The 10,435-nt window shown below is 43.2% G+C and overlaps 1 protein-coding gene across 1 annotated transcript; it reads right to left on the minus strand.

The window, feature by feature from the left end:
• Window positions 1–2,509: 2,509 nt before the first annotated feature.
• On the minus strand, window positions 2,510–9,770 carry LOC115203268 (la-related protein 6). The gene is made up of 3 exons (XM_029767812.1): window positions 9,000–9,770; window positions 5,423–5,621; window positions 2,510–4,784 (listed from the first exon to the last, which is right to left on the minus strand). The coding sequence occupies exons 1-3, from the start codon at window positions 9,728–9,730 to the stop codon at window positions 3,666–3,668; spliced, it is 2,049 nt and encodes a 682-aa protein (XP_029623672.1). The 5' UTR covers window positions 9,731–9,770; the 3' UTR covers window positions 2,510–3,665.
• Window positions 9,771–10,435: the final 665 nt, after the last annotated feature.

Below are 10,435 nucleotides of genomic sequence, written 5' to 3' on the forward strand. Positions count from 1 at the left end.
TTTCATATTGGGTTATATATTTTTAACCAAACACTTGTTCTCAGTTGAGGCTGATGTTTATCTCAACGAGTAGCATCTCAAAATACAACGGAAATAGAACCACCATATCACCTAGTCATTTCTGATAAAAACAAGACTGTCCAATCGATGATACGAATCATGGATGCTGTGCTAAACAGGGTGATTAATTAAACAAGTCTTACTGGGTTAATTGACATTTATGGAAACATATTGTGAATATCATTACTCCTATGAACATATGTGAGTTCTCTTAAGTAATAGGACATCCATTTGCATGTTCAAATCCATTGAGAGTTAACAATGCTAGATGAATCAGAACACAACTTCCATTGTAGTGAAATCCCCTATGATTAGTTTAGAATTGCTAATCGTGAGTGATGACAAAAGATTGTTCATTCATTCCTGTCTTATGCAATAAACAATTAGTTTGGAATCATTTCACTGGATCTCCCAGCAACAGCAGTAGGCTACTGGTTCCTAGGATGTTGTACAGCATACTGAACAAAAATCTAAACGGAACATGTAAAGTGTTGGTCCCATGTTTCATGAGCTGATATAAAAGATCCCAGAAATGTTCCATAGGCACAAAAAGCTTATTTTGCTCAAATTTTGTGCACATCCTTGTTAGTGAGCATTTCTCCACCTGACAGGTGTGGCATATCAAGAAGCTACTTAAACAGTATGATCATTACACGGTGTGCCTTGTGCTGGGGACAATAAAAGGCCCCTCTAAAATGTGAAGTTTTGTCACACAACACAATGCCAGATGTCTCTTTTGAAGGAGCATGCAATTGACATGCTCAATGCAGGAATGTCCACGAGAGCTGTCGCCAGATAATTGAATGTTCATTTCTCTACCATAAGCCATCTCCAATGTCATTTTATAGAATTTGGAAGTACATCCAATAGGCCTCAACCACTGATGTCAACGTTGTGAACAGAGTGCCTCGTGGTGGTGGAGTTACGGAATGGCCAGACAACACAATTGCATTTTACCAATGGCAATTTGAATGCACAAAGATCCCATAAAGAGATCCTGAGGCCCATTGTCGTACCATTCATCTGCCGCCATCAACTCATGTTTCAGCATAATGCACCGCCCCATGTCACAAGGATCTGTAGGTTTTATTTATTCGCACCAAAGAAAAGAGAAAACAGTACTGATAAAAACCGGTAAAAATGGTGTGCAGGTGAGGTTAGAAGTCCAAAAGAGCTTATATGTGAACCACACCACAAATAAGTACAAAATCAAGTTTGTTCAATCAGTTAAGCCAAGTATATGAATTATAATTGTACATAATATACTCGGTAAACAAGAAAAAGCATGATTATGTGAGTTTGGCTACATAGAGGGATTATTGGGTAGTTTGGTTTATCAGGCTGACCAGATGAGGTTTTGGCAATGTGAAGAAAAGAATTCCAGAGTATGGTACCTCTGTATATGATAGAGAATTAACTATGTGAGGTGCGGCAGTGGGGAGGGTGAAGGTTATTGCAGTGTCTTGTGTTATATAGATGGATTTCAGAATTAACCTGGATGAATCTATTGAAGGGTTTAGGTAAACTGTCTGTGAGGTACACAATTCCTGGAAGCTGAAAATGTCCCAATTCTTCCATAGCATGCATATTGAGACATGTCACCCATTGAGCATGTTTGGGATGCTCTGGATTGACGTGTACAACAGCAATTTCACACAGCCATTGAAGAGGATTGGGACAATATTCCACAGGCCACAATCAGCCTGATCAACTGTGAGTGAAGGAGATGAGTTTCGCTGCATGAGGAAAAGGTGGTCACACCAGATACTGACTGGTTTTCTGATCCATGCCCCTCATTAAATGTTAAGTTCGTTGACCAACAGATGCATATCTGTATTCCCAAGCATGTGAAATACATACATTAGGGGCTAATGAATGTATTTCAACTGATTTTCTTATATGAACTGTAACTCAGTTAAATCTTTTTCACTTGTTCTGACTTGCAATAGTCATACAGTAATAAGTTGATACATGTAGTATCTGTAACCTGATTTATCTGGATCACACATCTGATTTCATAGCATCTCAGCGAGATACTGGATTTGCTTCAGACCTTTATGGTTGCTAAGGAACATTTGAAAGCAATACCAATTAGATCCAGCTATGTAACAGACCTGAATAATAGCTTATGTTATCAAATCTGACTGCAATCTGTACATTTGTTACCCAATTTTGCAGAGAACGCTGGTATTGATACTAACATCCACGCTTTCTTCCAGCTCATGCGCTTCTCATCTGTGCAGTCAATCTCATGTGATAATGGTGGATCATTGTGAAATGTTGCCAATAAGCCACCTTTGTCAGTCTTTTGCATGTGATTAAAGTATTATAGGGTATCAATTTAAATCTTGCAAGCTAATAAACACTTGACCTTGCGTTAGTAAGGGGCATCAATCCAATTCGACCTGTGTTCCTAATTGAAAGGAAATTAATGTTGCCATAAGCCAAATGCAATTTTAGTGATTTATTTTGTACAATAAAGAAAATGCACTGCACATTACCCCAGCTCAGATGTCAAGGCAAGCGTTCAAGAGCATCTACATTTTGCACACTCAAACCTGAACATTGCATCCCTCATATACCCCACTACCAGCATGCTACACACTGATTAACCCAACGTAGCAGACGTAAAAGCAATGCCTGAAACCAGATCCCCTACATACTGGTCTTGACAAGAAAAAAATTAAATAAAAAAATACAAATAAAAAAAAGTGTCAGGGGAGGTTCTCTTCTACACTGCTCAACCAATCCAGTAAATGTGGAGGAGTTAAGATGGCGTGGCATTTTGTTAACATCCAAAAGCGGAAGTCATGTCACCGGCTCTTTCCATTTCCCCTGGAAACCAGAACATCCAGTTGTTGGGGACTCGGCAGAGGCTATACACTGAAACAGATTCCAGCCAAGGAAGGGCTCCCCCATCCAGTATTTCTCATTTTTTGCAGAGCTAGGAGTGTAACCCCTACTTTGGAAGCAAGTTAGGCATCCAGGAAACATAATTCAATTAAAAAGGCAAAATAAAAAAGTAGTCCATGTGATAACTGTTCAACCTTCTGGCAGGGAAAGTATGGCCACAGTTTAAGGAGCAAATAACATTGATACTCACAATAGACAAATATAGCAAAAGGCATATGGCGATATCCACGCCATGTGCCCATACCACTGTTCACACCATCCATACATAATGTTATGAGATTTTACATACTTTAAGACTGAGGACAGTGGAAACTTTCCAATAAAAAGTAAAATAGGACTACCGGAGTACATCTCCACCCACCCCATGCTCAACTCCTCAGATGGCAATGGAGGTGACAAATACCATTACTCTGGTGTCTGAAATACAGTACTCAACTTTGAATTTCATAAACTCAAAATGTATCTTAAATATTCATAAATTAGGCATCACCATGTTTTTAAACAAAATACTGTAAAAAAGTACAACAAAGACCGGCAAACCGCCAAACTATAACAGAACAAATCTACGATCATTCAAATGTGGGGCGGGGGATGAAGAATGTCAATGTAGTGGCCAAAGGACTGGGTCAAATCTCGTCGCTGTACTCAGTGTACTGCTTTAGAACTGGGGGCATGGGGGGGGGGTCTGAGTGTCAGGTTTGGGTAGAAGCGGTCTTCTCTCCCATCTCAGCAATACCAATGGACACACCACAGTGAAAACCACGTGTTCCATCAGGCCCACGCGGTAGCCGCATTACGCCTGGCGGAAGCCCGTCTGCCCCCTGGATCTTTCGACCCAGCATGGGGCTCCCTACTGGGCTGCTCTCCTGGGAGGCCACCTGCCTGCGCCTCTGGACCCAGGGACTACCGGACGGCGTCAGGCTGCTGTCTGAGGAGTAGTCCGCCCAACGTCGCCCAGCCTCAGGGCTCAGTCTGCCCTCACTGGCCAAAGGAGACTTATGGGAGTGGGGAGACTTGCGTTGGGAGCATGGGCTGGCCCGGGGGCTCGACCAGGGGCTGGTACGTGGGGACACAGCTGGGCTCAGGTGATTGTTCTGGAAGGCAGCACCCCCTCCAGTGGGACTTAGCTTATTGACAGAGCAGGATTTGCGGGCCAGTCTGGGGGAGGTGGGGTTGCTCTCAGTCTCTGAGGAGCTACAGGCAGAGTCTTCGTGATACTGAAGCTCCCGTACCCGGCTGTTGAGGGAGTGGCTCTTCCTCATTCCTCCTACTCCCTCGTCGCACTGACGCTGATCTTTGGGGACCTTCTTCTTGGGAGGCTTGGTGCCGATCAGGACCACCTTCAACCCCAGAGACCCTGTCCCCTCCTCGCTGCCCACAGCCTCGTTGGCTTTGACTGCAGCCTCCACTTCCTCATACTCCACGATGGCACACTCCTCAGTGCCCAGCTGTGTGTAGCGGCCACTCAGCTTCTTCAGGTCGGCTGGCAGGTCCTTGCCAGGCTTCAGCACCCTCACAGAGGCAATGGCTCCATATGTTCCAAACGCTTTCAGCAACAGCTTCATCAGTTGTTCCTGTTGGGTAGCGCCACCCTCACGTCCCTCGCCATCCCCACCCGCCATCGCAACACCCAGCTCTGGCCAGCTCTGCAGCTCGCTGAGTAGCAGCATACGGCTTGGCAGAGACTCGCTGGAAAACACGGGCACTGTTGATCTGCGACGCACTTTGCGCCCCTCATCATTTAGCTCAAGTATTGTCGAGTGGCGCAGAGCATATGCAGTTGTTCTCCAGTCTCTTGTCAAGTGCTTCACCTGGGAAGAAAATTACTTTGTTAGAGATAATCGGAAGCGAAAGTCAGTACTTTTACAGACAGCATCCTGTATGATAGAACTTCCTTGGTTTTATCATACATCCTGAAAACTAAAAAGCCTTTGTTCTGATAGCAAGCAGTATGATAACATAAGCAGCCACAGCTCTAGAATGAGATTCTATTTCTATGTAATCAACAGCTATCAAAAGGCAAATCAAGTTACTGGCTACTACAGAAGTATTGTGTAACAGTTCCTAAAATAAAATTTAAAAAAAACGTAAATACAACAAATAGTGCCTTTATTGTTAACTCCTCTTAGAAACTAAATGAACATTTACAGTATTCATGCAGCTGTGAACATTAGAAATTAAACCAGTAGAGGAGAAAAACAGATCTTATACTTGGAAGTATAAACTGAAAAAGCAAACAGCCAAAATCAATGAGTATGTATGAGCCTCATTCACACCAGATGCTCCCGCCTCCAACCCATGTGAGAAAGCACTTCCTAGCCCCAACGGCTTGCCATATTGACACTAGGAACAGCTGTTGCATTCAGTTATATGAGCCCCCAGGGTATTCAATTGATATTCCAATTTCAAAATCAAGAAACCAAACTGTCAGCAAGAGATCAAACGTTACCTTCTTGAAGGAGGTGAGCAGTTTGACACTGACGAAGCCCAGCTTGTTGCGTCGGACGTGTTTGAGCAGGAAGGCATCGTGTTCCAGGTTCTCATCCGACAGGTAGTACTCGATCTGGGCCACCAGCTTCTGGGTCAGCTCTGGGTCTGGGGGCTGCCAGCTCTCCTCCTCCAGCTCACCGCCACTCGTGCCAGCGCCACTGAGAAAGAAAACGGATAACATGCCAGTTCACAAAGACAAGGCAGGAGCTTAACCGATTTGGCAGGAGAACGGATCAAAACAGCCTTTGTCATTACCCATAGAAACATCCTGAAAAGAGCTGCCATCTTGACTCTTTCCTCAGATTTCATTTTCAGATTCTTCCTGTGACAGTACTAAAAGGCTGCCTAACCACGGTGACCGTCACACTGCTCTCTCTGCCAGAACCGCAACACCACAGGGTGTCCCGCCAACATGAACAGACATCGTTAAGACCTCATCTGAAGAGTGCAGAGTCACTGATCTCCACACTACATGCCTCCCCCACAGGGACAGGGCTATTTAACATATCAGCCAGACTTTAAAATCAAACAATGCAGTCATTTACTGCCTACAACACCAAATCAAAGCTATTGACAGAGGGCTTTAAAATGTGCACAGGTATGCCAGGCCGGCATCGCTGGCTGTGATAAGAGTGAAGGTCTGAATGACATTACTGTGTGGATGAGTCATCCTCCTCACACAGCGATTCCATCCCACAGGCTAGGCAAGACACTGGTCGAACACCCCAGACAGAACAGACAACAACCTAATGATCACAGCATCCAACCCACTGTTTTAAAGTCAGGGGAAGCCCTGCGCAACACCTCCCCCGCACACAACACCACTGTAAAGGGACCAATTATTGTAGACAGCGTCATCCTCCGCGATTCTCCCCTGCCACAATAAACTGGTCAAGAGCATCAACGAGTAGTTCACTGGTTACAAAAGTATCACGTGAAAACTGAAATGTTCCATGCCCCCAAACAAGTGCAACATTGTTGAAAGTGAGGAACACCGCAAGACTGACTATGATGTATTGGCTGACCTGGCTAAGAATATTCATTCATTTTAGACTACCTAAATTAAACATACCAACCACGTAGCCTATACATTAGCACTGGGTCACAGGAATTTACAAGGGCAAAAATAGCCAGCCTGGTCTCAGACTAGACGTCACAAAGTAAATGTAAATTCCGAACACTCAATTTAGTAGGATATGTTTCGTTTGGTATGGTTAAGACAGAAGGTTAGTTAACCTGTCAAGATGTAGGGGGCAGTATTTTCACAGCCAGATGAAAAACATACCCAAATTAAACTGTTTACTACTCTGGCCCAGAAACTATAATATGCATATTATTAGTAGATTTGGATAAAAAAAACACTGACGTTTCTAAAACTGTTTGAATGATGTCTGTGAGTATAACAGAACTCATATGGCAGGCAAAAACCTGAGAAAAATCCAACCAGGAAGTGGAGGATCTGAGAATTGTAGTTCTTTTGAATCCCTATCGAAACTAGTGTCTGTGGGGTCACGTTGCACTTCCTAAGGCTTCCATTGGCTGCCAAAAGCCTTCAGAAAGTTTTCCATCATTCTCCTGTAACCGGGCAGAGAATAGGAACTCAGTCAATGAATGGACTGCCTGGGGACCAAGGACTTGGTGATGTGCGAGCCCCTCCTTTTTCTTCTGGAATGAATACGCTATTGTCCGGTTGGAATATTATCGCATTTTTACGTTAAATACCATAAGATTGATTGTAAACAACGTTTGACATGCTTCTACGAACGGTAATGGAACATTTTGACTTTTCGTGTCTCGAATTACGCTCGCGCATTATGCCTTTGGATAGTGACCTGAACGCACGAACAAAACAGAGGTATTTGGACATAAATATGGATTATTTCGAACAAAAACAACATTTCTTGTGGAAGTAGCAGTCCTGGGAGTGCATTCTGACGAAGATCAGCAAAGGTAAGAGAATATTTATAATACTAATTCTGAGTTTAGGTGACCCCAGAACTTGGCGGGTGTCTGTATAGCTTGCTTTGATGGAGAGCTATGTACTCAGAATATTGAAAAATGTGCTTTCGCCGAAAAGCTATTTTAAAATCTGACAGCGATTGCATCAAGAAGTACTGTATCTATAATTCTTAAAATAATTATGTATTTTGTCAACGTTTATGAGTATTTTTGTAAATTGATGTGCTCATTCACCGGAAGTTTTTGGTGGGAATACATTTTCTGAACATCACGCGCCAATGTAAAATGCTGTTTTTGGATATAAATATGAACTTTATCGAACAAAACATACATGTATGTATTGTGTAACATGATGTCCTAGGAGTGTCATCTGATGAAGATCGTCAAAGGTTAGTGCTTCATTTAGCTGTGTTTTGGGTTTTATTGACATCTCCTTGCTTGGAAAATGGCTGTGGTTATTTGTGTCTATGTACTCTTCTAACATAATCTCATGTTTTGCTTTCGCTGTAAATCCTTTTTGAAATCGGACAATGTGGTTACATTAATAAGGAGAAGTGTATCTTTAAAATGGTGTAAAATAGTCGTATGTTTGAGAAATTGAAATTATGATATTTTTGCTGTTTTGTATTTCACGCCATGCCATTTCACTGGCTGTTGAATAGTGTGGGACGGTCACATCCCACCTAGCCCAGAAAAGTTAAGGCAAAAAACTAAAGTACGGTAGTTAGTCGGCAAATCTCTAGCAATCCAAAGGTTGCGTGTTAGAATTTAATCACGGATTACTACTTTTTAGCTACTTTGCATGATAGTCAACCCTTCCCCTTTAACCCAGTGTTTCCCAACGCCAGTCCTCGAGTACCCCCAACAGTATTCATTTGCATTGTAGCCCCAGGACAAGCAGACCTGATTCTACTTGTCATTAATCAGGCCCTCACATTTTTGTCAGAGGCTACAACACAAATGTGTGCTGTTGGGGAGGGGGGGGGTACTACTAGAGAACTGGAGTTGGGAACCACTGCTTTAACCTAACTTTAACCTAGCTAACGTTAACCGCAACAAAGCGGAAAATATAAAACGTGGAATTCATAACGTCACATTTTGCAAATTCTGAATATATTGTATGAATTGCAATTCCTAACATGTACAAATTAAAATTCCTAACATGTCATACAAAATGGATGATGACATCCACAAATGACTACATACGAAACGTCACACTAATAGGAGTGTCCAGGATTTACATTTACTATGTTACGTCTACCCACGAGTCCAGGCTGAAATAGCAGGGGATGACGCAAGGGAATTAGAGCAATGAGTGTAAAGGTGCCATCCAAATCGGCCTCCGTCTGACGTCAGTGGGATTACAATGCCCGTCTACAGGTGGTTAGAAGCTGTCTGGCAATTACCATAGCCCTTCACTGTGGAATTGAAGTTCACACTAAAATAACACACCAAACGACAAAATAAAGTATTGCAGTATTTTAGCCTACGAGGTTTATTTCAATAATAAACAATCAGATAACGTTAAAAAGGAGGATACAACAGTCAGACATGCCATTAGAAGACAGAGCATTTACCTGGATTTATCATGTCTTCCAAATTCGTCTTCACTACAGCTGCCTCCGAGGAAATCGAGATTGTTTGATGACACCTCCTCCTCTGGTTCCTCGTCGTCTGCCGCCTGAATAGCCACTGTTATCGTCACTTGAGTCCCCATCTCTTGCAGGTGTTGATCCACAATTATCACCTCATCGATTTCCCGTCCCGCTGACGAACCTGATACAGATTCGATATGTTTCCGAAACTCCATGGTGGCACTCGTCATTTCACCAGAAATAAATGCGTTTTCTCCCGGTTTGTTCACTTTCTCCTCGGCTACACAAGTGGTAGTGCTTTCCTGAATGCCTTTATTCCTTGTACTACAACAATTGAAGTCTGCAGAACACGGGGCACATACACCTCGACGCCTTTGACACCCACAACGGTGGATGGTCAAGGAAGTCCCGAAGATGCGCTCCACAGCTGGCCAGAGCCCCCAAATTCTACCCCACGGAGAACCCTGGGGTGGCGTGGAGTTAGCAGCTAGCGAGACGCAGCTAGGAGCTGGGGAGACCGAGGGGATGGAGCCGTCTTGTGTTGTTACTTCCTGATATGTAAGAAGCGATTTGCTTTTGAAACGAGCTCTGGGATTGGGCCATGTCGTCTTTCCGCACTCATCCCCAACCCACCAGCAAACCCCAAGATGAAGCCAAGAGGGAGGGAGGAGGAAATAGAGACAACGGATAAATGCGTTTACCAATGCTTGCATTTTTGTGTATTTTTCCCTTTGTCACTATTTCTAGTTAAGAAATGGCTGCTATTTCACACGTGTCCTAAATAGGGGGAAGTAGAAGTGTAAATTACACGTGCTGTTCTGTAATTGGGGAAATTACAATGCACCAATCATAAAGGCCGACCCATTTCTCTGAACCTGCAAATTGGATAATAGGCTTTTAGCATTAGACCGCAGGGGTTGTTGAGGGATTTGCTATGGGGAAGGACACAAATAAATGACACCAGTGTATACAGTGTCATTGGGCATTACAGTCAGCAGTGGCTTTTACTATGAGATGATGTGTATGCCTAGAAAAAAGTAGCCCTTTGCAACAAAATTATTAACACAAATTTGAAGATGTCAGGATTTGGCATTGGTAATCACTAGCGGTTCTGGGGGGGCCAGTGCCCCTGTGACAACAATTTACAACTTTGGACCCTCTTGTGACCCCCCTAAATGTGGAGTATGAAATAATTTTTACATAACTAATTTTTGCTATCATTCTTTTTTTACATCCATTATTAGACAGTGGCAACGATGATGATTATGAACATGGTCTTTTGCCTGCTAATGCCTGCAATGCAGTGAAGAAAACGATATGACAACAGTAACGTCTAATGTAACTGGCCCCTCTAACAGTGCAACTGACCCCAGCTTGGCCCTCCCAGTTGAAATGGTCTAGAACCGCCACTGTTGGTA

Source organism: Salmo trutta, chromosome 12 (genome assembly GCF_901001165.1).
Source record: "Salmo trutta chromosome 12, fSalTru1.1, whole genome shotgun sequence".
In the NCBI taxonomy this organism is placed as follows: domain Eukaryota; kingdom Metazoa; phylum Chordata; class Actinopteri; order Salmoniformes; family Salmonidae; genus Salmo; species Salmo trutta.

Bases quoted from the DNA above. Each gene is read 5' to 3' on its own strand.
- LOC115203268 (XM_029767812.1), bottom strand. From the start codon at position 9,730: ATGCAAGCATTGGTAAACGCATTTATCCGTTGTCTCTATTTCCTCCTC. The intron at 5,622-8,999 runs GTAAATGCTCTG...TTTCTTTCTCAG, and splicing joins GGAAGACATGATAAATCCAG to TGGCGCTGGCACGAGTGGCG. The intron at 4,785-5,422 runs GTAACGTTTGAT...TTTTCTTCCCAG, and splicing joins TGCTCACCTCCTTCAAGAAG to GTGAAGCACTTGACAAGAGA.